This window comes from Protopterus annectens, chromosome 2.part0 (genome assembly GCF_019279795.1).
Source record: "Protopterus annectens isolate FY-2018-M chromosome 2.part0, PAN1.0, whole genome shotgun sequence".
Classification (NCBI taxonomy): domain Eukaryota; kingdom Metazoa; phylum Chordata; order Ceratodontiformes; family Protopteridae; genus Protopterus; species Protopterus annectens.
Window position 1 is genome coordinate 896,737,609 of NC_056728.1, and position 27,663 is coordinate 896,765,271.

Here is a 27,663-nt window from a genome sequence, read left to right on the forward strand (position 1 = left end):
TCCCAAAGTCTGGGTCCGGCGTCGGCTGTTCAGCCATGCTCCCTGATGTCAGAGCGCCAGGAGTACAAAGCTGCCAGCCGACGCCATGTTCTCCAGTCTTTCTTGTCGTGCGGTGGAAGCAGTTAGCAAGTGCCGGTCAGCTGACTCCTGTTATTTTTCGTGCTTCATTCCGAAGACTTTCTTCTTCTTCTCAAAGCTAAGTACCCCGTTGGGAAAACTTTTTTCTTGCTCCAGTCCGATGTCAGAAAAAGTTAATAATTGTATTTCTTGTGGGAAGCAAATACCTCATAAGGATTTCCACTCTTACTGTATTCCTTGTTTAGGCCCTGACCACGACGTAGCTATAAAGTGGAGATACGATTTTGCTTTTCACTACTTTGGCAGGCGATTTAATTACAATATGTCGTCGGACACGCTTCTGACTACCGGAGTTCACAAACGACGCAAGGATAAGGACAGGCCTCCGAGGTCCAAATCAGATGACGGTTTACAAGCAGAGCCAGCTGCAGGTTTGGCCGTTGTCATTGAGGCCCCTGTCGTCGGCCATTACAGAACTGCTTGCCGAAACGGACTCCCATGAGGAGCCAACTAGGCCGTTGACTACTCCAGGTGCAGGACCTTCGGACAATGCTTCCTCGGATGGGTCCGGAGCCGCTGTGCAGGTACCGGCTTCCGAGGGGGTTTTCAGGCCTACACAGCTTCAGATAAAGACAAAGGCAAAGACTCCTTCTAAATCAAAGACTCAAAGACTCAAGCCCAGGCCTCCTCTGATCTGGGACCCAAATCTCAAAAACAAATGCTCAAAATGGCAGAGGACTTACTAACTATGATTAGGGGTTCTTGTCCCCCTCCAGACAAAAGGCCAAGACAAGAATTGGATTATGAATCCTCTGATCAGGCATCTATTTTTTCAGTGTCTTCCTCTGAACAGGAATACACTTTCCCTCCTTATGAGGATTCTGATGCTAAGGAATCCATTCCTTCAGCTTCTCCCCCTGAGGATTTCTCTTTTGGGGAAACTTTACATGACATAAAGAACATTTTCACTGGGAAGGACAGGAGTGCTCTGAATCTAAGAGAAGGCTTAGGGATTTCCTTCTTCTTCCCCAACACAGACCACTGGCTATTCCTCCCATTTTGGATATTGTGGATGATGTCTTTTCTGAGGCTAATTTAACTCCTGACTCCTTTCCTCCAGCCCCTGCAAAGCCTGACAGATATTACAGGGTCCCTGACTCCCACCAGTTTCTTTATAAAAATCCTGCTGCTGATCCAGAAACCATTTCTCAGGGTCCTAAGGGTGTTAAGGCCGCCTCTGCTAAGAACCCTATTCCATCAGATAAGGATTCTAGAGCTTTGGAGAGTTGGGGCAAAAAAGTGTACACTTCTGCTACTTTATCCATTAGGGCTTTAAATTGTCAATTTCATATGCTAAAATATCAGCAGTTTCTTCTGTCTGTTATGAAACAAAAGCTAGGTACCATTTCTGCATGTGCAGATAATAAGGAATTACACAATTTGATGCATGCTACTGAGCAGGTGGGGAAGCATGGCTTACACTGTGGTTTTGATGCCTTGGAGGCTTCATGCAGGGCGGCTGCCACTGGCACAGTCATTAGAAGGCATGCTTGGTTAAAGGAACAAAACTTGCCTGATCAAGTGAAAGCAAAGTTACTGGATGCTCCTGTTCAGCATAATGTTTTGTTTGGGTCTAAGGCTGAAGAGGTGATAAAGAAAATGGAGGATAAGGCAAAATCCATGCAAACGGTTAAGGATTTCTTACAAGTTCAGCCCCCAAGATTTAGCAGAAATTGGCCAACTAAAAATTGGTCCTTTCCCAGCTCGGACAGGCCTCAGAGGGGTAGATATAGGCGCACCAGTGGGAGGGCCCAAGCACAGACCTCTTACAGATCTAGACAGTGGAGTGCTTCCACCCCCAGGGGTGGAGAGGACAGACCTCAATCTTATAGGAAACAGACTCAATGACTCCCCCTGCATGGCTTCAGGAACCTCTCTCCTGGAAGCCCCTCTAGGAGGAAAACTCTCTCTTTTTCACCAAAACTGGACTTACATAACCCAAGACAAGTGGGTTCTGAATGTAGTTTCAAGAGGTTACAAATTCCACTTTCATACCTTGCCAAGACCAAACGGATGGCCAGCCCTACCAAAATACTAATGGGCAGAGGCATTAAACGAGGTAGGATCCCTCATGGCTATGAGGGCCATAGAACTGGTTCCACAATCAGAGACTGGGCAAGGCTTTTTCTAGTTCCCAGAAAACAAAATTCCTGGAGACCCATCCTGGATCTGTCAGTCTTAAATACTTTCCTGGAAATACCAAAGTTCAAGATGCTTACTCTGCAGCAGCTCCTGCCAATGTTGAGCAAAAATGCATGGATGGTGACATTGGATTTAAAGGAGGCTTACCTACACATCCCTATCAGACAGGAGTGCAGAAAATACCTCAGGTTTAAGGCCGGCTCGAAACATTACCAATTCTCTGCGCTGCTCTTTGGCTTGTCTATTGCACCCAGGGTCTTCACCAAGTGCCTGGCACCAGTAGTAGCTTACTGCAGACTCAAGGGAATTCAAATTTACCCTCATCTGGACGACTGCCTTATTCAAGCAGACAGCAAGGATGTCTTACTCCAGCACCTGGAATTTGTTCAAAATCTACACAAGTACCTAGGATTCACTGTGAACATAAAGTCAAATTTGACACCCACACAACAGATAACTTTTCTGGGTGCTCTTCTAAACACAACAACCCAGATGGCATTCCTGACATCCGAAAAACAACTTCAGCTAGCTTCAACTTTCAAAACCCTGGTGTTAATGTCTCAGCTAACTGCAAGGAAATTCCTGCAGGCTTTGGGTTGTATAGCCTCCTGCATCCTTCTCATACCATATGCAAGACTGCATATGAGAAAAATACAGTGGTACCTAAAAAGCGTATGGTCCCAGCATTGTCACAGTCTAGACACACAGATTGCTGTCTTGCCTTGCCTGCAAAAGGAATTCCATTGGTGGACCATGGCATGTCTTCAAAACAAAGGGAAAGCCTTCAGTCTGCCTCCAGCCAGCCAAGTGTTAACCACTGACGCCTCGGATTACTCATGGGGAGCCCACTTGCAGGGGAAAGACCTGCAAGGTTTTTGGACAGAGGATCAGAAGCACCTACATATCAATTTAAGAGATGTTAGCTGTACAGAATGCCCTCTTGGCTTTCAGGGATCTTCTACAGCCAGGGCAACTACTGATACGGACAGACAATACCACAGTTATGTGGTACATAAGCAAGGGGGTTCACACTCCTACCCCCTTTGCAGACTAGCCATGACTCTATGGAACACAGCTCTAGCTTGCAAAGTGGATCTACAAGCTCAGTTCCTGCCAGGGAAACAAAATATTCTGGCAGACAGCCTGAGCAGGAACCTGTCAGACCCACACGAGTGGATGCTAGACACCCAAATATTCAGGATGATTACAGAAGCCTGGGGCTGCCCAGACATAGATCTATTTGCACCCCCCCCCCCCTCAACTACCAGTTACAGATTTTCTGCACAAGGACATATCACAAACTAGCATGGAAAGTGGATGCTCTCTCATTCAGTTGGAGGAACCTCTCAGGGTATGCCTTTCCTCCTCTACCTCTTCTTCCACGGCAGGACAAACCCAAGATGATTTTACTGGCCCCAAATTGGCCTCGTCAGTTTTGGTACTCAACACTTATGAATCTATCCCAGGAGCCTCCTTGGATTCTACCTCCGATTCCAAATCTATTGTCCCAACACCAGGGCCAGGTTCTGCACTCTCATATCAAAACTCTCAGCCTGGCAGCCTGGCATATTCAGGGTCTATGATTAATTCTACCCTTCCCAAACAGTTCATGGATGTCATCTTAGAAGCCAGACAGCCTAGCACTAGAAAATCTTATGCAGGTAAATGGAAGAGATTTTGCACCTGGATGCATGCTCAGGATTCGGATCCTCTCATTCCTAACATTCCATTGATTTTACATTACCTGACAGACGTGTTACATAAGGGTTTATCCTTTTCCTCTATAAAAATACATGCCTCGGCTATCTCTGCACATTACAATACAGATCCTCCAGTCTTTTCACATCCACTTCTGAAACAATATCTCAGAGGAGCAAAGAATTTAAGGCCCCCTAGGACACCACCCATACCTGCCTGGGACCTCAACTATGTTCTGGAAAAACTCACTCTGCCTCCTTTTGAGCCTGCTGCCACATCTGATATTAAGTATTTATCATGGAAGACCGCTATCCTACTGGCTTTGACTTCAGCCAGGAGAGTCTCGGAGTTACAAGCACTCATGGCTGTGGAACCTTATATTATTTTTCATCAAGACAGGGTGTCTTTAAGGACTAATCCTACTTTCATGCCTAAAGTGGTTTCTAAAGTGGCTTTAAACCAAACTATTCACCTGCCAACTTTTTTCACTAATCCACAAAATAAGGACGAGAGGATCTTGCATTCCTTGGACGTGCACAGGCAGCTTCGTTTTTACCTGGACAGAACCAAGGATATCAGGAAAACAGAACTGTTCGTTTCTTATGCAGCAAATTCCCAAGGCAAAGCTATTTCAAAACGGACCATTTCTAAATGGATTGCTCATGGAATCAGATTTTGTTACTCTCATCATGGAAAGCAAATCCCAGGAAAAATTAGGACTCACTGTACCAGAGCTGCTGCTACTTCAGCTGCCTTTCTTAGGGGAGCACCTACCAAAGATATTTTGGAAGCTGCAACTTTGAGTTCATTGCATACTTTCTCTAAGCACTATAATCTCCCACTTTATTCTAAGTCTAGGGCAGGCTTTGCTTCTGCAGTCTTGCAGGGCCTTCTAGCCGCCCCTTCTCAGCTTTGGGATTCAACCCTACAGTGATGACTGCAACAGTGAAACACGATGAACATAGTACAGTTGTGTACACTTACCATAAATGTAGATGTTCGAGTGTCTTCACTGTTGTAGTCTGGGTTACCCACCCTCCTGTCCCCTCTTATACTTTTATTAGTGTGGTTTCCTACTTCACCCTTCTTCTGAGGTGTATTTGCTACAGGGTATGGGGTTTGTTGTACGTTACATTTTTGTTTTACTATTAGCCTTCATGACATCTGGGGCAAGAAAAACTGGAGAACATGGCGTCGGCTGGCAGCTTTGTACTCCTGGTGCTCTGTCGTCAGGGAGCATGACTGAACGGCCAACGCCGGACCCAGACTTTGGGATTCTGGCCGACCGAGGGCTGCCTGCTGGCAGGAAGAACCTAACAGTGATAAAGACAATACCAAACAAACGGACAAAACGGCAGAGCAGACTGTACGAAGATTTAATAACAGTTCCCAAAAACACAATGAACTTCCTTTAAGCACTTTTCGTTTGTTCGAAATTAACAAACTTCTTCAGAAGTAATTAATTAACACAGCTACTAACAATTTATACCCATAAAAAGTGCGGGAAAACCTAAACAAGTTAATATTTATAACAATTGAAAACAATTAAAGATTAAAAGGTACCACAAGTTTCCAAAAGGTTGTAGGAAAAAATGTGTTTGACTTTAACAAAGTAACCACCAGGGGCATACATTTCCATCAGAAATCTATACTTAATTTATGCATAGTAGTTTCTACTGTATTAAATAAAAAATAGTGATAAATAAAACCTACGTTATCTTTGCAAGTTTTTAAGTTTTAAAGTACTGGAAATTGAACAGGCCTCATTTAAGCCAGGGTAATTTAAAGCATTCAACTTAATCTGCCACAGTAATTCAAGTTCTGTGATGAAGACAGTCAAACATCTACATTTATGATAAGTGTACACAACTGTACTTTCTTTATACATAAAACCTTAATTTAACCATTAATTCAAAATCTTTAAAAATGTTTTTTTTGCCAGTCTCTTAAACTTTTATACATTTCATACCCTATTACATCTGGGGCTGCAGCATAGTCTATATTTACTTTTTCTAATTCATTAGCTCCTTTAAAGAAATATTTTCTAACTCTTTATTCTGTTTTTTTTATTTTACTTTTTTACTTTCCATATTTTTCACTACCTTCTTTTTTTCTTTAAACATTTCTTGTATATGTTGTACTACACTATTCATAATCTTTTCCTGAATTCTTACTATTTTTTTACATTTTTGTATTTCTCTCATTACACTACCATCTTCCTTTACTAATCTGCTTAAGTAACTCTGTGCTTCTCGTTTTCCTTTTATAGCACATCTTTGCTTATATAACAATGCTTTTATTTTTTCTTGAATTCTTTCATATTATTCTTTTTCTTTGTTGAAGTACTTTGCATTATTATGTTCTAAATCTTCCAGTGCATTGTTATATGTCCTTTTTGGGTCCCTATCAGAATATTGAATTTTCAGAAACTTGAAATTCATATTGTAAACCATATGATTGATTTTCGAAAACTCAAAGTTTTTTAATGGAGAACGCAGTACAGCGAGGATTATGGAATGTACCCTTTTCCTACTGTAGTGTGATCTCAGAGCTTGTGTGTGTGTATAAATATATATATATATATATATATATATATATATATATATATATATATATATATATATATATTCTATGCAGGCTTGCCTTCCTGCAAAAAAACGTATAGCAAAGGTAGATTTTTTCTTGTTTTCCAAACCTTTGAGTTTTCAAAAAATCGATCATATGGTCTCAACTATATGAATTTTGAGTTTCTGACCTGTTCTTTTAGATTCATCTTTCTCCATCTGTCTCTCATCATATTGCCACTGTAAAATGTTTATATTTTTGCTTAAGTATCATCCACCATTCAAACGAATTTTTATAAAATGTTCTCATAGTAATATGATCTTTCCATAACTGTATTACTAATCCCTCTCTTTTTTTCATTCTGCACTTTTTCATTTATTCTTTCTATTTCTTTGCCTGTTATGTACATATTTCTTGTTTTCATATTGCAAGATGATCAGAAAATCCTGTTTTAACTACCTCCCCTTCTCCTATAATAAAACCTTCTGATACGGTAATCTATTTCAGTTCTTTGCATACCCCTTTTGTAAGTCCATGAATTTTTGTCCAAAAGTTTTAACTTATCACATCTTATAACTTCTAACATTTTCTTATATCATTTCCTTTCTTTTTACACGTGCCTCTTAATCTCACTCTCCTGTTTTTATAATATTCATATTTATCACTGCATAGTCTAAAATCTGGTAAAGTAAGCTTTCCCTTTCTTTACAGTTAGTAAAGGCATATAATGTTATAATTCTATATACTTGTTCTTTAGCCATTGTAGATTTAAAATAGAACTGTCCTATCTTTGCTAAAGTTACATGTAATATCTGTATTGTATTTCTGCAGAATATGGCTATTCCAGAACATGTCTTATTTCCAAGATTCCATATTTTTTCATCCCCACAGATTAGAGAAACTTTTTTTTCATTTGTTAAAAATAGTGTTTTCTAATTGCATCTACATCACATATATTACACCACTCCAAATTCCTATTCTTCTTAGTATATTTTTAATATTCACATTTACAAAAAGCACTCTAAATTTTTCATTTTCCCTTTTCCTTACATTCATGGTTTCATAAGTGCATAGCTAGTTACTCGGCTATTTTTCTTAAAAAGGACATTCTACGCATAGCCAATTCCCTTCCCAAAGGTGAGAATCAAACACTGTACCTTGTGTCTGAGTCAAACACCTTAACTGTTCTTCCAGACCCTGATCTTTAGCTGTATATATTCTTTTTCATCCATTTCCTTTCTTTTTTTTTTCTTTGTACTTATCCCTTAAAAAATTTTTTTTCTGTCTTTTACCAATAGAATTCTTTTTCTTCTTGTACTACCTCCCAGTTTGTCGTCTTTATCACTTTGAGAACCTTCTTGTATGACCTCTTTAATATTTTCCCCGTCTATTTTTTCTTCTATTTCTGCTGCTAAAATTTCTTTTGTTCACTTTTTTCATTCTATTTCCTTTTCATTACTCTTATTTTCATAATCCATCCATAAATGCCCAGTTTTGTTACATTTATTACATTTCGATTCACATTTTTTTTGCCTCATGTCTCCTTTCCCCATAAATGTAGCATTTTGTTTTTGTCACAGTTTTATCAAATGTCCCCCCCCCCCAAAAAAAAAAAAACGTTTTGGTTTGCCCCCAGTATTTTAACATGCGTCTTTTCCCATCCACATTTATCATGCTTGGTATGTGTATAATTTTTCCCTTTCTATTTTTAATACAATATTACAATCCCAGCCACCAGTCCATAAGCCCCTTTTGTGTTGCACTTCTGCAGTGTCTAGTATTTCTTTAAGTAAAGCTTTCAAATGTCCTTTCAAAGTCTCTTTCTATCTCTGTTCAATATTGTAGATGAATCTTTTTTGTTTCCCTATTAAATGCTTTTACCATGTAAAGATTCCATGGGTTACATTCTTTCTTTCATATTTTCCAAGATATTTTTCCATTGAAAAAAAACAGTCTGAAATATAATATCACAAAATGTCTCTGAACAAGAGTAAAAGCTCTTCCCTCATATATGTTTACACCCAAAGGAGCTATTAAATTGTCCCACACTTCATACCTGTCCATTTGTTTGTCTTCTTTATTTTGAATCCTTACCACATACTTCTGGTTTTCATTTCCATGTGCCTTATTTGCTGCTACTCCACTTTTGCCTTCTTTTACTTTCTCTGCATATGTTTTTTCCGTGTCACCAATATTCTTCAGGATTGTCTCTGCAACCTCCTTTTGTATATTTTCCCTAATAACTCCCCAGAAACATCTCCTTAATTTTCTGGCTTACAGTGCATTACCATTTCTTTAAGGAAGTCATCCTTCAACCCTTCCGACTGGAGGGTTATAATTGTACATCCATCATTTGCCAACTTGTCTGCATTAAACAGGTTTCTTGAAAGATTTCCTCAGAATCCAGCTCACATTTTCCACTCTCGATATTTGCCTTCTCCTTTATTTCTTTCACCATTCCATTATCTCTCTCTCTCTCTCTGCTTCTCCATTTCTCTGGGCTGCCTCTGCCCCTGGAACAGAAATAGGAAGTGCTCCTCCAAATTGGGTCCACTCACAACAGTGACTATAGGGGAAGTTTCCTGATGCCCTGGCATAATTTCACCTGGTAGTATAAATATCACCTTGGGTCTCCCCTGAAAAGAGCCTACTAGCCTAGTGGGACCAACACAGACGAGAAAGAATAAATAAATCTGACTGGGCATGACTTGTTTCTATTGGAGATTTGGTTGAAAATCCTCCATTAATATAACAGTGCATTAGGCAACTAATAAAATATAAAAGTACGACTTCTCATTTAATAAATGTTCTTCATAGTCAGTGTTGTAGTGCTGATTCTTGGGTCTTCTGCCATGTAGAAGCCTGCAACCAGTCCAGTTTTCAAGAGTCTTTGCATCATTCCATATCGACACACATCTCATGTCCGAGTATAAGAAGGTCATCTTGTCAGCACCATCTTTGGTTCATTTTAGCTGTGCGGTCTGATGTGCTTCACCTGGGTCAAAACATTTGTGGTTCATAATTTTTTTTTCCAGAGTGCCTTCTTATTCCAGTTTTAGATAAGAACCTTGTTGGGACTGGGATTTTTGTCTTTTGACTTAATGTGTAAGAAAGTCAATAATTAAAGTGTGGAAAGCAAATCCCACACAAAGATTTTCTCTTGTTTGGCTGTTCTACTTGAGGCCTCAACACAATGTCTCTAAATGTGCTGACTGCAAAATTCCATGCAAAACCCTGAAATAAAGGGCTGATGTATTTGCTGCCCATGTTGAATCATCAGCTTTGGTTTCCTCAGTGATCTTACAAGCCACTGCTACAGCCATCCCTTTGTAAACACTAGCTACTGCTAGTGTCATTCTGAAGAAGTGGAAAAACTAAAAGATCACATACTCTTGACTTTTCAGAGAATGCTCCATTTCTAGTCCCAGCATTGATTGATGAACCCGGTGAGGTGCCTTTGTAGCCCCCTGGTCTGGTGATTCCTAGGCTCAAGCCCTCTGGCGCTACCCTGAGAGATGCCACCATTTCTGGTCTACCTATCATTATTACCATGACAAAGATGTTGGTCAGGCTGAGGTCACTAATCAGGCCTCAGCTTTGATGTTCGGGTTGTATGGTCTCAGTGGAGGCACTCTGTACCTTGGCTACTGAAACCTTAACCGAAGTCCAGTCAGATGTCTGAAACCTCAAGCCATTGCTTCTAAATGGATCCTTAAACTAAATTGTGCCAGTTCCTTTTCACTCCTGCTTTCAGACACTTTTTCTTAGGCTGAAGCCCAGGACCTCCTACAAATTGCACAGGAATTCATGGCTTTTATGAGATCCAGGGATCCATCCCACATTTGTGCTACCGAAGCCTCCCCACCCAAAAGAAGCAGGGAGGTGGCTTTTCAGGAAGTTACTGTTTCCTTAAACTCAGAAGCTGAGGAAGAGTTGTCCTACTCTGGGCGCCTGCACCACAATCTTATCCTGATTCAGACTCTGATGACATCTTCTCTTCTGTCCCCCCACAGAAGCCCATTCTTTTGGGGATACCTTCATACAAAGGACAAAGGGGGAGGCTTTCAAGTGGGAAAGCAGACAGTTCATACAAGTTCAGACCAATTACAGGTAACCAAGTTTGACGACTTCTAGGTCACTGGCTATCCCTCCTATACACGTAGTACTAGACAATGTCTTTGAAGACACTTCTTTACATTCTTTTTTACCACCTGCTCCTAGGAAACCAGACAAGTTTTACCAAGTGCTTGAATCTAATAAGCACCTTTACAGAATCCCAAGACTGCCCCTTCACTAGTCTCTACTGAAAATACAGAAGGTGTACCTCAGAGGCCACCTAGGCATCCCTTACTTAATAGGGAAAGTAGACTATTAGATCTGGGAAAGAATCTTCTACCTCTGCCACCTTTTGGAAAGAGAGCATTAAATTGCCAGTTCCATATGCTAAAGTATCTGCAGTCTCTCCACAACAAATTCTAGCTAAGATTGGCATTATTGTGGATAGAACCCTTATCAAAGGAAATTCATAATACCGCTAGAGAAGCTCTTTACAAGTCTCCATACACTCCCTAAAAGTATGGCTATGATGTGTTAGTTGAGTCATGCAGGGCAGCTGCCACAAGCTCTCTCAGCTGCAGACATGCACGGCTCATGACCCAGCCCCTGTCGGATCAAGTCAAGGCTGAACTACTGAATGCTGCACTAGACAAAGAATCCCTTTACGGACATTCAGCTGAACATGTTGTTTAGAAGCTGGATAAGAAAGGAAAGCAAATACATTATGTGAAGTAATTTTATCTTTCTCTGACACCAAGGTACAATAGAATGACCCTTCAAAACCTTGCCCCCCACCCCCATGACAAAGGGAGGCCAACCCATGGCAAGAGATCCAGGAGATGCAATCTGAACAGTCTTATAGAAGAGGGAGCACCAAAGAGCCCATACTGTACAGGGACCAACTGTGAATGTCTTATAGAACAGGGAGCACCAAAGACCCCATACTGTACAGAGACCAACTGTGAATATATTCAACCCTAGCCTCCTATACCTGTACCCAGCCTCCTTTCAAAACCTATGGCTGGTAGAGTCTCCTTTCTCCCAAATCAATGGAAATCTATCAAGGATCAGTGGGTCCTCAACATTATGGAAAGGGAACACTGCATCCAGTTCAGAGAAATCCTACCCTTCCAGGGCATTCTAAAACCCCCAAAAGAACAGGAGAGTCTTTTACCACCTATCCCCAGGGAACTACTTCACCAAAGATCAGTCCATTCTGCTTTTTCCTCCAAGTCAGGCTGGAAAAGGCTTCTACTCAGGGATCTTCCTAGTTCCAAGAAAAGTGAGCACCTGGAGGCCATTCTTGGACCTTTCAAAACTAAAGTTTCTCAGTATTCCAAAGTTCAAAATGTTTACTTTACAAAACATGATTCCACGTGATTTTCCAAGATACCTTCATGGTCACCTACTTCCACGTCCCAATAGCAGACAACCACAGACAATAACCAAGGTTTATAGCAACAAGCAGCTGTTAACGTCTAATTCTGTGCTTTACCATTTTTGGCTGTCCACTGCTCCCAGAGTTTTCACAAAATGCTTAGCTCCTCTTTTAGCACATTGCAGAACTCTAGGAGTTCATATTTACTCCCATTTAGATGACTGTATCGGTCAGGGAAAATCCACAGCAGAGACCACAGGTACCATGCAGATCACTATAGACTGCTTTTAAGAAGGTTGGTCTCATCTTAAATCTTCAGAAGTCAGAAACCAAAGATCCTCATTCTGGGAGCTCTTACAGATTCAAAAAAAAAAAGCATTAATTCCTCAGGAATTACATGAACAAAACATGCTGGAGGGATAGGTGCCTGACCCAGAGGCTCCACAAACTCTGGAATAAACTGCCCATATATGTCAAGCAGAGAGCGCCTCTTTGGCCCTTTTCAAAAGGAACCTTGACTATAGGATGGGAGATGAGAAATTCACCTGGGGATCACGTCAGTCGCCCTGCTAGACAGGGGTCCAGGGAAGTAAGTACTCTGGGAAGAAATAGCCAGGAAATTGTTATGGCTAGGCTTGTATAGGCCCTAGGGCCGAGAGCCTAGTACCAACCTATGAACCTATAAAAAATATCTTTCCTGACAAACTGTATAACTAGCCTGTTTCCAAAACTCTCATCTCAGCAAGGGAATTTCTGAGGATTCTGGGTTGCATGGTGTCCTGCATTTTCATGATTCCACTTGCAAAGTTTCATATGAGAAAACTGTAGTGGTTCCTAAAAATGCTTGGGAACAACATTTGCAACCTCTGGATATCCTTTTTCTTCTCCTTCCATGCCTGAAGAAGGAGCTTCTATGGCGGAAGGAACACCATCCTGCAGAACCCAAGGGCAAATTTTTCTTTATCAGAAACAGCCTGGAGGATTGAGTTTTGACACCAAGGAATGCATCCTTATCCCATGGACATGTTTCCATTATAAAGGATGCAAGGAACTCCAATACCAGAAAATCAGGCATGGCAAAAGGATGAAATTTTCCATTTGGTGTCACAGCAAGAAAACCAAAACTTCTCAGACAGACATCAAACATCAACTCAGTGTTGGGAGTACCTTTCAGGGGTGTTTTAGACAGGGATTTGCTACTGCAGTAGTAAAGTACATGCATCTGCCATCTCATCTTGCCTGTACAGTGCATCACCTATCTTCTTGATCCTCCATGGGAACATTTGAAGCCAGTTAGAAGAAACCCTATTCCTGCCCAGAATGTAAATTTTGTGCTAGATAAACTCACATTGCCTCCCTTTGAACCTGCTGCCACTGCCTCTCTAAAGATGCTCTTGTGGAAGACCACTGTCCTTATAGTGGTCTTACAGGTCTCAGAGCTACAAGATCTCATGTGTTAAGAGCTTTTCTCAGCCTTTCACAGGGATAGGGTTACCCTTAGAACAAATGCATCCTTTATGCTTAAGATGGTATCAGAACTTACCCTAAACCAGACTATACACCTGTCAGTATTCTTCCCATATCCATAGAATAGGGCAGAATAAATCCTTCTTTCCCTGGATATGCACAGGCAAATCCGGTACTGTCTAGACAAGACAAAAAAAAAAACAAATGGAGCAGATCAATTACTGCTGGCTTTTGCAGAAAGTAAACAGGGCAAGCCTATCTCCAAACAAACTGTTTCCAAATGGATAGTCACCTACATTAAATTATGCGACTCCCACCATGGAAAATTTTTACCCGAGAATGGCATGGGGCAACTACCACTTTTATTCCACCAAAGGAGTCCCTACTCAGGCCATCCCAGATGCAGCCACATGGAATTCATTTCACACCTTCACAAAACACTACAACCTAGACAATGTATCCAGGTCTAGAGCAGATTTTGCTGCTGCCATCCTTGCAAAACTTTATCTTCGAGGGTCACATAGATAACCTACCACCGACCTTTGGGATTTGGGAGTCCTTGCAGTAATCAGTACTGAAACACTGACTGCGAAGAACATAGTACAGTTATGCCCCACTTACCATAATTGCAGATGTTCTAGCAGATCAGTGTTGCTGTACATATTCCTACCCTCCAACCCCTTTATCTGCTGATCAGTTTTCTCCCCTTTGCTGGATGCAAGGGGCAGAGGAACTCTCTGCAAATAGTCTTATCTTTATCATCTTTCTCTGCCTCCTGTATTTTTCCTTCGCATTTAAATTCAGACAACTGGGCAGGTCATGTTATCCTCCGACATTGGACTGCTTGGCCACTGCTTAGATAGACGTGAAGATGGATCTGACAGAAGCCCTTAATTATAACCTAACATCCAGACGTCCATTGGCTGGGGATGATGTAAACCGTCTGGAAATTGAGATGGTCTTGGGCTTTTGAATGGCAGGAAGACCCAATAATCATTACTGCAGCATTGATCTACTTGAGCATCTTCAGTTATGGTTAAGTGGACCATACCTGCACTTTCTTAGATTTAGTCATTCTTTAAAATAGTCACATGCCAAATAATTGATCGTTTTACTATGGTTATTGTGTATCTGCGTTAGTTCATATACATGCAATTCATATTGCATTATTGATGAAATTTAAATCCATTAGAAGGGTTCCATTGAAATTAAACAGATGAATAATATTTTTATTACTTTGCTGTGGCGATGTTTCAATCTCCCCATTCACTGTCACTCTTCTAGGACAGGTATATTTTCCATATGCTACTACCCCTTTCCCCCTTTTAGATCTGTTTTGCTACTTGATATCATTGTTGACTAATTCTCAATGTGTTCAGTTGCAGCACTGATTTCTGTTTCCATGTAGTTATTGCAATTATTTATGGAATTTTAATATTTTGTTATCTCATGAATGAAGTCCAGTGCACTTTAGGGAATCTTGGACTATTGTGCAGTGTGTGTACAAGAACAGAAGAAAGTGATGAGACGTGTTTAGTAACAAAATGCTGGAAAATTATAAGTTTTAGGAAGATTTCATATGTGCAAAATTGTGCTTATAAAATATTGTTCTTTCTTTCAGACTGGCAAAGGATACATCTTATTCTTCCATGTGCTGCTATCAGAAGAGGGAAAATATATTTATGAACCAAGATATCCCAAGTGAGTTTTGTTTGTTCTGTTTATCTTTGAAACATGTATACAAGATAAAGAAATTCAAATGAAACCAGCAGTGGGATCCAATAAACTCAGTGTAGGCTTTGCACAAAGCCTTCATGGAGTTTGTGTTTGCGAGGTGAGCATCCGAGCTTATTACATACTCGTGCTGCACACCACGTTTAAGTGTAAACAAGCACAGTTTCTTGGCTAACAACTGTGTTGCTGGGCAGGAAACTGTGTAATAGCAACATGTGTAGCAGCAGTCATGTAGAGCTGTTTGCCTGCGGGTAAACTAGGTGTGCGGGATTGTGCGAAATGCCACAGTGATAACCAGGATTAATAATATAAAAATGTATGTGGTCCAAATGCACTAAAGGACAGTGTATACATTGCAGAGTACTGTGGAATCCCATTTCAGGCATTCTGTACAAAAAGTTGTGTAAATGATGTGTAACAGTCATGGAAAGTGAGTTGTATTGAACAGGGGCACACAGATGAATTGTAGGAATGAACACAGGGAAAGAGAACAGGTGAAACATCGTAGTGTACAGCAGATGAGGGCATGTAAATGGAAGACAGTTTTAGAAGGAATGCCGATCACATATTGACATGGTACAGTATGCACTGTACAGGGAAAGTGTATATTATGTGACTGTCACACAGGGTGACAACACTGGAGAAGATGTCTTTGTGATATAAGCATCTTGACATGAACAGTGGAGAGGACATCTATCAAGGAAGTTGTATACAATTGGAGTTAGGCACATATTGTGAAGCTCTGCAAATTGATTTGACTGAATATCAGTAGAGGTGTCCACCAAGTGGGACACAGTTACAGGCTTATGGACAATAAACAGAAACACAGTCATAGACAATATCAGAATAATATCTGTAATCCAATGCCTGTGACACAACAGATGTGATTCTGAGGGATCATAGATAGTTCTGCATGAACACACTTGTACAACTATTATGACTTGTCAGCAACCTATGAGAGTAGTCCAGCACACCATCCTGACACTGTAACATCTGTTGGAGGCATTAGGAGGGACACTGCTGTACCTGTATATAGATAGCACAATTTACACTGGCACAAATATAACCCATGCCATCATTGTTAAGCAGCTATGTATGTACTGTGTACATCACGGAACAGGTGTCACATGCGTCTGGTATAACACCTTAATGGGGGTTCCACATCATCAGACAGTAATGTTTATGCAACAAAAAGAATACCTAGATATGGCCAATAAGATGTGTGAGAGCTCACTGTGGCAAAAGTGGTACGCTTGAATTACACATCACTGGAAGATGTGTAAGGAGGTACACAAATAAGGGGTGTATTGTACTCTGTTATTGGTATGATGAAGGCTGTGAACTGTGGAGGTATTCTGGCCTTTGTGGATGTCCTGAACTTACTCAGGAGCTGTTGCATACAAGGGAGTAATCACCACTGAGGGTATATGCTGGGGGATGATGTCCTTCAAGAATGCAACTGCATTCATAACATATGGGTTGTCCTGCCTCAGGCAGCCCTCGGTCAGCCGAATTCCAAAGTCTGGGTCCGGCGTTGGCTGATGTCGCCTCCTCTCTGACGTCACCACAGCTGGAGTATAAAGGCATCGGCCGACACCATCTTCTTCAGTCTTTCTTGCCACGCGGTGCCCGAAGCAGAAGCAGTTCGCAAGTGCCGGTCGGTCAGCTCCTGTGTTTTAAGTACCGAAGTCATCTAAAAGCTAAGTACCCCGTTGGGGAACATTTATTCTTGCCTCAGCCGATGTCGGAACAAATTGAGAAAGTTAATAATTGTTTGTCTTGTGGTAAACAAATACCTCATAAGGACTTCCATTCTCTCTGCCATCCTTGCCTGGGCCCAGAGCACGACGTCTCGGCCTGTGCTGCCTGTGCATGCTTTAATAAGCGCACTCTCAGGCGCCGGGCAGAATTCGCCGAGGACTTTTTCGGTGAATCTTTTGTGTATATCATGCCGTCGGATCAACCGACTACCCAATCTGCTAAAAAGCATAAGGACCGGGACCGACATCCTTGGCCCGTGTCCACTACCGATGCTACTCCCAAAAACCCTCTGCTAGTGCTCCGGTTCCTTCGGAAGTGGTAAATCTGCCGCTCCAGGCCGACGACACAGCGTTAACACGACCTTCAGTCTCGGAGATCTCTCCGGTGCCGGTTGTTGATTTTCCTCCGGAAACCGAAGTTCTGGATCTACCCGACACCATTTCTGTGGACAAGGTTACGCCTGCACGTGGGGCTGCTAGGCCTCCTGTATCCATGTCCATCAAGGCCTTTGCACGTGCTAAGGCCGCCAGTTAGGCCAAGGCCCAGGCCCCTTCTTCTGATAAGCAGATCATGTCTCGGCTGCTGATCTTATTTCCCTTATCAGGGGGTCTCAGCCTCATCCGGAGAGGGGTTCTCAGCCACCTGCAGAGAAAAGGCCCAGAACTGAGCAGGCGGATGACCTCTCTTCAGATAAAGCCTCTGGGGATTCTGAACATTCTGATACCCAAGAAGAATCCTTCCAGGCCTACGAGGACTCTGATGCTGAGGAATCAATTCCCTCTGCCTCCCCTCCAGAGGATTTCTCATTTGGTGAAGTCCTGCATTCCATGAGGGAACATTTTCAATGGCAGGGTCAGGAATTCTCTGACTCCAGGAAAAGGCTTCGTACCTTCCTCAAGCTTCCCCAGCACAGGCCTTTAGCTATTCCACCTGTTATGGATGTTTTGGATGATGTTTTCTCTGACTCCAGTGCTAACCCTGATTCTCTTCCTCCGGCTCCTGTCAAGCCAGACAGATATTATAGGGTCCCTGACACTCACAAGCACCTTTTTAAGGCCCACTCTGTGGATCTAGAAACTATTTCACAGGGCCCCAAGGGAGTGGCTACCTCCTCTGCCAAAAACCCACTGCCAGCAGACTGGGAAGCAAGGTCCCTGGAGAGATGGGGTAAAAAAGTATATACTTCTACTACCCTGGCCATGAGGTCACTAAATTGCCTTTTTCACATGTTTCAATACCAGGATTTTCTCCTGGATGATTTACAGAAAAAGTTAGCCTCTCCTGAGCCTATTGATAAAAAGGCATTGCAGGATCATATACATAACACTCAGCAGGTTAATAACCATTTTCTTCAGTGTGGTTATGATGCACTGGAAGCTTCATGTAGGGCAGCTATGACTGGGGCTGTGATACGTAGACATGCTTGGTTAAAGGATCAGTCTTTGCCTGACCATGTTAAAGTAAAGTTACTTGATGCACCTTTGGAAAAACAGAAGCTTTTTGGTGCTAATGCACAAGATGTATTGAAATCCATAGAGGAAAAAGCAAAGTCAGTACAGACAGTCAAGGATTTCCTTCAGGTTCAGCCACCCAGATTCAGCAGAAACTGGCCCTCAAAGAATTGGTCCTTCCCCGGCTCAACAAGTTTCAAAGGGGAAAAAGCAGACGTGCCCGAGGTAGAGGGCAATACCGAGGATCTTACAGGGGACGCCAATGGCAACCTCCAAATCAAAGAAGTGGTACAGACAGTTCAGCTGCATCACAAGGACAATCGCAATGACTTGATTTTCTTTCCGCCTACAAAGGTTCAAAGAGAAGCACCCTTGGGTGGAAAATTATCCTTATTCTCACAAAACTGGCATATTTTAACCAAGGACAACTGGATTCTGGATTTGATAGACAAAGGTTACAGATTCCACTTCCACACATTACCAATAAGACAAGGCATGCCAAACCTGCCACATCATCAAAGGGCAGAGGCACTCTCTCAAGTTTCCAAGCTGTTAAGTATAAAAGCAATAGAAAGGGTTCCTCCTCAGGGGCAAGGCCGGGGATTTTATTCAATGCTGTTCCTTGCTCCAAGAAAAGAAAACAAATGGAGGCCCATACTGGACTTGTCATCTCTAAACACTTTTCTCATAGTGCCAAAGTTCAAAATGCTGACGTTGCAGCAACTCCTTCCCATGCTGGGCAAGGGGTCTTGGCTGGTCACTCTGGACCTCAAGGAGGCATACCTGCATGTCCCAATCAGACCAAGCTGCAGAAGATACCTCAGATTTCTTGCAGGGACAGAGCATTATCAATTCTCAGCATTGCCGTTTGGCTTATCTACTGCGCCCAGAGTGTTCACGAAATGCCTGGCATCAGTAGTGGCACACTGCAGACTGCAGGGGATTCAAATATACCCCTACTTGGACGACTGCCTCATACAAGCAGACAACAAACAAACCTTAAAAGAAAATTTGGACTATGTCATGCATCTGCTGCAGGCCTTGGGATACACAGTCAACATTCAGAAGTCAAAACTACTGCCATCCCAACAGATTGTCTTCTTAGGAGCCAAACTGGACACAGAAAACCAAATGGCCTACCTCACAGAGGAAAAACAGCAGCATTTACCAGAGTACTTCAAAGGCCTAGCAAAACTCTCCCAGCTGACTGCAAGGAAAATCCTGCAGGCCCTGGGGTTCATGGCTTCTTGCATCCTTCTGATACCTTTGGCAGGACTTCATATGAGAAAGCTGCAATGGTATTTAAAAAGCTTATGGTCTCAACACAGCCAAAGCCTAAAGGACATAATCCCGCTTATTCCATGTCTGCAAAAAGAATTTTTATGGTCGGCTCAAGCCAGTCAGCAAAACAAAGGCATGTCTTTCAGCAGACCTCAAGCAGGCCAAATGATTACTACAGATGCCTCAGACCATGGATGGGGGGCGCACATGGAGGACAGATGCATTCAAGGGCAATTGACCCCAAAGGAAAGACATCTGCACATAAACCAAAAGGAAATGTTGGCAGTGATACGTGCAATTGAGACTTTCGAAAAATCACTACGACAAGGACATTTACTGATAAGGACAGACAACACCACTGTCATGTGGTACATAAACAAGCAGGGAGGCACTCACTCTTATCCCCTCTGCAGACTAACAATGCTTCTCTGGGAAAAATCCCTGAGCCTGAAGATACATTTACAATCCCAGTTTGTACCAGGCAAGGACAATGTACTGGCGGACAACCTGAGCAGAAATTTCATGGATCCACACGAATGGATACTGCATCCTCACATTTTCTCTCAACTGACAGACGTGGGGAAGACTGGATGTAGATCTTTTCGCCTCCCACTTAAATCATCACCTGAAAAAGTTCTGCACAAGGACTCACCATCCTCTAGCCTGGAAGACGGATACTCTCTCCTTCAGCTGGAATTCTCTAAAAATGTATGCATTTCCTCCTCTGCCTCTGCTGACCAGGGTGATACTGAAGATCAAAGCAGAACAACCAACAGGTATTTTGATAGCTCCAGACTGGCCAAGGCAGCACTGGTACCCATTGCTATTGACCATAACTCTTGCTATTGACCATAACTCGGACCAAACCATGGCCTCTGACCCTATGGCCTCTGCTCCTAACACAACACAATTACAGGACTGTACATCAAGACCTGAAATCATTACATCTGACAGCCTGGAGGCTAACATGATTTCTCCACCTAACTCTCTATCAAAATCGGTTCAAGAAATCTTGCTGGAAGCACACAGACCTTCCACAAGAAAAACATATTCAGCCAAATGGAAGAGATTCAGCATCTGGAATGCCAACAGGGATCAGGACACAGCATTACCAAGTATACCTCAGATTTTAGAATACTTGGCAGAACTACTTCATACTGGACTATCATACTCTTCAATAAAGATTCATGCCTCAGCAATCTCAGCAAAATACAACTGTGACCCTCCAGTGTTTTCTCATCCCTTGCTAAGACAGTTTCTAAGAGGAATAAAGAATATCAAACATCCCAGAAAACAACCAGTACCTGCATGGGACCTCAATTTTGTGTTGGAAAAATTAACTCTTCCTCCATTTGAGCCAGCAGCAAGTTCAGAAATGCAATTTCTTTCATGGAAGACAGCCTTCTTATTGGCAGTCACATCTGCAAGAAGAGTTTTGGAGATACAGGCACTCATGGCAGTGCCCCCCTTCCTCATTTTTCATCAAGACAGAGTTTCTCTAAGAACCAATCCTACATTCATGCCCAAAGTTATTTCCAGGGTGTCTTTAAATCAAGCTATTCACCTGCCTGCATTCTTCCCCAATCCTCAAAATAGGGGGGAAAAGCTACTGCATACGTTGGACATACACAGACAACTATGTTACTACTTGGACAGAACTAAGCCACCAGAAAGTCTGACCAACTGCTTGTAGCCTATGCTGCTGGAGTACAAGGAAAAGCAATCTCCAAACAAACAATTTCAAAATGGATTGGACATTGCATCAGATTCTGCTATTCTTTCCATGGAAAAGGTGTGCCAGCCAATATTAGGTCACATTCCACCAGAGCTATGGCCACTTCCACAGCTTTTCTAAGAGGAGTGGCAACAAAGGACATTTTAGAGGCTGCTACATGAAGCTCCGTGCATGCATTTACCAAGCACTACAACCTGCCCTTATGTTCCAGATCCCGAGCAGGCTTTGCTTCGGCAGTCCTGCAGGGGATTTTAGCTACACCATCCTTATCTTAGTTCCATCCACCCCCAGCTTGTCTATGGTATTCAACCCATATGTTATGACGGCAGTTGCATTCTTGAAGGACATAGTACAGTTTTGTACCTACCGTAAATGTAGATGTCCGATAGATATGCAACTGCAGTCGGATTTTCCCTCCCTCCTACCCCTCTGTATCCTTCTTTTTGGGTCCCTACCCCTTTTCCCATTAGCTGGGGGTATTCCTATGGTGTATCTGTTTATTACTGTTGTGCATGTTTGGGATTATTTTTATCCATTTACCAAATTTAGCCTTCCTAGGAGGGCACCTGGCATCTGGGGCAAGAAACACGGAAGAAGATGGCGTCGGCCGATGCCTTTATACTCCAGCCGTGGTGACATCGGAGAGGAAGCGACACCAGCCGACACCGGACCCAGACTTTAGAATTCGGCCGACCGAGGGCTGCCTGAGGCAGGACAACCCATATGTTATGACTGCAGTTGCATATCTATCGGACATCTACATTTATGGTAGGTACAAAACTGTACTTTCTACATACCATCTACCCCCAGAACAAAGGTCACATACCACTTGGTCTTCTTACAGGGGTGTGATGTCTGCGTTATGGTTGGGTTGTGCTTTTTTTTTTTTTTTTTTTTTTTCAAAATGTAACAAATCCCCCCATGTTTTTGTTTCATCTCGTGTGTTGTCATGGCTGTGGCAGCAGTCTTTGGGGTGTGTTGATACTGTCTGTATTACTGTAATATCACAGTTTGAGTCAATAATTGCCCACAAGTTGCAGTCCTCTAGACAGCTGTTAGGGCATGGGATGTTTTTGTCATTATTTACATCTGTGACTTAAGTAATGGACTGGAAAGGGTCTAGCTGACAGCCCTGATGTATGGACCTGATCACTGGACTCGAAATATAGGTCACATCAGACATTTCAACATATTTAGATACCATGTATGTGATCCAGTGGTCTACCTACTTACTGATGTAGGTGTTTATGGCTACTTATGACAATGTTGAGTTAAATACCTCAGTGTGGATTTGTGTCATGCTTTGGCCTGGTCAAGTTCCACAGGTTGATAGTGTTATCATGCATGCCCTCAATTACCTTCTTGAGGACATGTAACAGACATGGATGTAGCATTAACAACTCGCGTGTCTTTTGCACACAGCCATGATATTACCATTGTCCATTTAGAAAAGGTCCATTATTATATTTTGGTCTGTCTTACAGTTGGGGAGAGTCAAGTTGTGTTTACATATGCATGCATCAGGTGCTGTTACCCCCAATTCAGATGGATGCATATTCATGTACACCCTTCTACGAGGACATATTCCATCTGGAGGGTGTGTTGAATTGTGGATCCAACTGTCAGGTAGGTGTATGTTCAGTCACGCTGTAGGTGATTTGTGGTGAGGTCTATCCAGTGATTCTGTGTGATAGGCCTGGATGAAGGTAAGGCAGTGCATACTGCCCATCTTGATCTGGCCTAAGGTTTTGTCACAACCTCCCACTCGGGTGTCATTCAGAAACTCTCCCAGTTGAGGATTAACCCTTGTGTCACTAGATGGTTAGCCAGTTGGCTCACCAACAGACACATACTGTGAAAGTTGGTGAATCAACCTCTACCAGTAGAGCAGTCACCAGTGGTGTACCACAAGGATCTGTGCTGGGGCCTTTATTGTTTGGAATCTGTTTTTTGACAGTTCAAGCTAAAGTATATGGCCTTTGGCTTACCATGTTTGTTGATTATTGCATATTTGGTGCAATCATTGACTCCACCAATGATGTTAACATATTACAGGAGGGACTAAAACAGATGTCACATAGTCTACAAATAAATGCAAAAATGTGTCATTATTTTTGCCTTCTGCAAAGTGGAATTCCTTGCTTATTTTTACATTGATGACCCCCCCCCCCAAGTGCTCAAACCCAGTGGTGCAAAACCTGGGAACACAGGTAGATGGCAATCTGAACTTCGACTGACAGATTTCCGCAATAGTATGGAAAGGCTGCGTTGTGCACCTCATAAGTCAGGCCGTCATATCCACAAATAATAATGTTATAACACTGTACTCGACCTCATCAGAACGCTAATAGAGAACAATGCTCCTTTTGACATGTACCTCACTAGACACCTGCCGCAGCTGGAAAACCACAGGGGTTTCTCACCAAGAAAATACAGGGCCTACAAACCATCCCCATGATGTATGTGGATAGACTGAAAGCCGTTTCATTGTAGTCTGTATTGTATAGGATGAGGAGGCTTGTGCCTAGCCTACAGGCCAGTCTTGACTCTTCCCAGATGGAAATACTACACATCCACGTATCGGCTATAGCTGATGACATCAGCAGAGTATGTTGAGTGGAAGATGGTAATAGCAGTGTCCCACATGCTGGTGTAAAATGCTGTCACTAATGTCAAACAAGTGCGCACACACACACACACACACACACACACACACACACACACACACACACACACACACACACACACACACACACACACACACACACACACACACCCAAGTTGACTGTAGTGAGAACAGAACCCCTACATATATAAGCACGCAGACTAGAGAACCTAGTATTTTACACAAGTACCTTGGCACAAGTCTGACTTTTACAAGGCTGCAGGACAATTTCTAATGGATGACATCAGCGTTGGATATTGGAGAGAAGATGTTGGGAGGCTTACATGAAATGAGTGTGTAGGCATGGACAACTGTGAACATGTTGGTAGTCCATGGGATTGTAGTGGTGATTTATGATGCACAATTATGCTCTTCTGACTAAACACACACACACACACACACACACACACACACACACACACACACACACACACACACACACACACACACACACACCAGTTGACTGCAGTGAGGACAGAACCCCTACCTATCTAACTAGATTGACTAGAAAACTCAGTACTTCACATGTGCGCATTGGCACAAGTCTGACTTTTATAAGGCTGCAGGATAACTTATAGTGGTTGACATCCACACTTGATGTTGTAGAAAGGATGTTGGGAGGCTTGCGTGAAATGGATAGCAAGCCATGAGCAACTGTCAAGATATTAAAATTTTGCATGTTAACAAATTGATGAATGTGCAATGTGTAGTTTTTGGTGGTTGTTTCCAATGTGCTGGTATACTTTGAGAGAGCTTTACTACAGACTATATGGAAACAGGTGTCCAAATTGCTACAAGTATTGTACAATCTGAAGGTGTATTGTCATAAAGATGTACATGGTATACAAGACATTTGTTATTTATTTCTGTAGCGTAGTTGATTTATTTGTGAACAATTACTGAATGATGAAAGTTGCAATGCATGGGGAGCGGTAACAGATGTCTGCATTGTAAATATGTATTATTTTCTTAATGCATTAATTTTGTTTGTTTCCACATGTAGTTTCATGGCCTAAAGACTAAATGGACAGCAAACAAAACTAATGCATGCTCTTGTCCACTTTGCATAGTGCACCGCTGAACAGCTGGCTTAGTGTTTGCACATGCAAGGTAGACATTTCTACTGCTTTCCCTGTTTGCACATAGTTAAGTGGTGAACAAACATGAGCCTCGTTACTAACATTATGAGAGTTCTCAGTACTGAGTGTATGAAACACAGCTGCTGCTTAGCTGACTCTGTGGCAGCAGGTATAAATGCATTGACAGATTTCTTAGGTTTCAATTTCAGGTGTATGTAATAGTTTTAAATAAGTAGTAATAATACAGTGAAATAATTCTTAATACTGCATTGACTCTGTGTTAGTGTGTGTTAGCTTAGGGCAGCATATTTATGCGGTATTGCTTGGAGGCAACAGAACTAAAAAGCTGTTCACCATCGCTTGGCATTGGTGTGTGACACCAAACTCCACACAAATTTGGAGGCCAACAAGTGAAGGGCTCCATTGCTGTTTTGGTTACTTAAGTGTGTTGTGTGCATTTCTATTTTTTTGACCAGATTATGATAGGTGTTAAATGGGGTAGATGAGAAAGTGGTGGAAAGGGGGGCAAGCAGGGGGAAGAACAAAGGGAAAGCAATATAGGAATGTGCAGGAGGGAGGTAGAAAAGAGCCATAGGTATCCATTTCTTCAACAGTGTAAAATGAAAATATATACAGAATATTAGCTGAGTTTGGACTGTCACCAACACAAAAGAGGGGTAACAACAGTGCAATCATGTTGCATAGCCAATTGGACCAAGTCAAGTGTGTCAAGAAGACAAGTGTGTGAAGTGGAGAGCTCTGTATGGGAAGATTTTTTTTGGGACAGGTGCAACTTTTTTACTTCAGGAAGGGAAGAATACTGGGTAAAGGACATTGGTATTTCTGGGTCAGGTGTGTTAGGTGAGAAAACAAATGCAAACAAATGGGACAAACAAGACAAGACACAGGGATGGTGAGGGACACAAAAGGTTGGGGGGACACCATGGTTGAGGTGAGGGAGGGCACAACACAAGCCCATGCCCATTAAACATGGGGGCAGTGAGAATCTAGTCCTCACCCACAGGACCATTCCCTTACTGTGCTGGCTGCTAGAGTGCTTGACATCTCCTCCTCCTATGGTCAGTGAAGGAGAGCAGCCTCAGGCAAAGGCATATACCTCTGGTGCTATGCACGACCCTTCGCACCAACCCTTGCATCTCCTGGTGCCAGTACTGCCGGAGGGTACCACAGAGCCAGCTGCTGGGGTAGTGCTACCTGAGGGTGATTTATTAGAGACGGATGGCATGGAAATATTTTTACGGCACATAATAGAAAAAAAGAGGTAAAGGTTGGTGTGAAAGAAAAGAGAGAGAAAATTAGTACCATCATATGTGATGTGCAATGCATTTTCACAATAATATAACTGTATTATCTGAATAAGTATACTCCCTAACAACTATAAACTATAATTATGTATTGCTCAAACTAATCCTTGCATTGCAGATATACTTGGTCCAATTATACAAATTAAAGCTAACAGCAGGGCATTTATGCCACTGGCGTAGCATTTAATTTGTTATATTGGTAAAGGATTGTACTCTTTTATACTTGTTACTAATGGTATTTGAACTGTGTGTCTGACTACAGACTTGAACTTAACTCCTAAAATTGGTTTGTGCTACAGACTGACACATTCACGCTTGCTTTTATAGTTAGGATATGCATGCTTACTTTGCTACTACTGTATAAAAAAGATAGCTTTTTATTTAATTTTAAAACTACAATAATTCTTCTCTTATGCTGCACACATACCATTTGCTTCCCTCAGTCTGTCTAGATGCTCAGCATGGGCCTGCCTATTTGCATTAATTTCAGAATTAGCTGTGAAAAGAACAGAAGAGCATTTTGCATACCAGTCTTGCCTATATTTAGCTTTCTATGAATTATAAATTCTCTTTATTAGCATACTTACACAACTATGGGATGTTGCTGGCTTAGAATTCATCCAGCCACTTGCGTTTATCCCGCATTCACAATTTTAGGTCATTAAAGTGTTAACTGTTCTCCTGTGCATGGGATAACAGTCACACTGGATACAGCCTTAGCCAGACTATTCCAAACTTCAAACTTGTACTGGGAGCAGATATAGTCCCCATGCAAAAGCCTTTGGCTGTGGCACTTTACCAGGAGTCCAGTAAAAATTCTGGACTCCTGAACACCAGACCAGTCCACCCTTAATTGGGCACCTTCCCCTCTAACACCAGACATGTTTAATCCCAAAACACTGCAACAGCCAATAATGATTTCCTGCCAATTCCTGTTATCACATTTGCTGGTAGTGCGCAAACCCAAGCAACTATGCCAACCCTGTTTGCGGAGAGCAACAATGCCAAACAGAGGAAAGCAGTTTTGGAAATTGGAAGGTTAATATGACACTTGACATTCATTTGAGGGGTGGGTGTAACTATTAGGTGATTTAACTTTGCAGACATGCACGAGGCATAAATTTCTTGACCTGACACGTGTTTGGTTTGGCTTTATACACTGATAAAATTAGTGTTTTAACAGTGTGT

The 27,663-nt window shown here is 42.2% G+C and overlaps 1 protein-coding gene across 1 annotated transcript in view; it reads left to right on the top strand.

Annotated features, from left to right (window-relative positions):
- Positions 1-27,663, top strand: part of RIC1 (RIC1 homolog, RAB6A GEF complex partner 1) — a 2,584,659-nt gene that overhangs the window by 126,509 nt on the left and 2,430,487 nt on the right. The window contains exon 3 of the mRNA XM_044061149.1: positions 15,066-15,145. Coding sequence (XP_043917084.1) covers positions 15,066-15,145 — 80 coding nt within the window. The remainder of the gene's footprint in view (positions 1-15,065; positions 15,146-27,663) is intronic.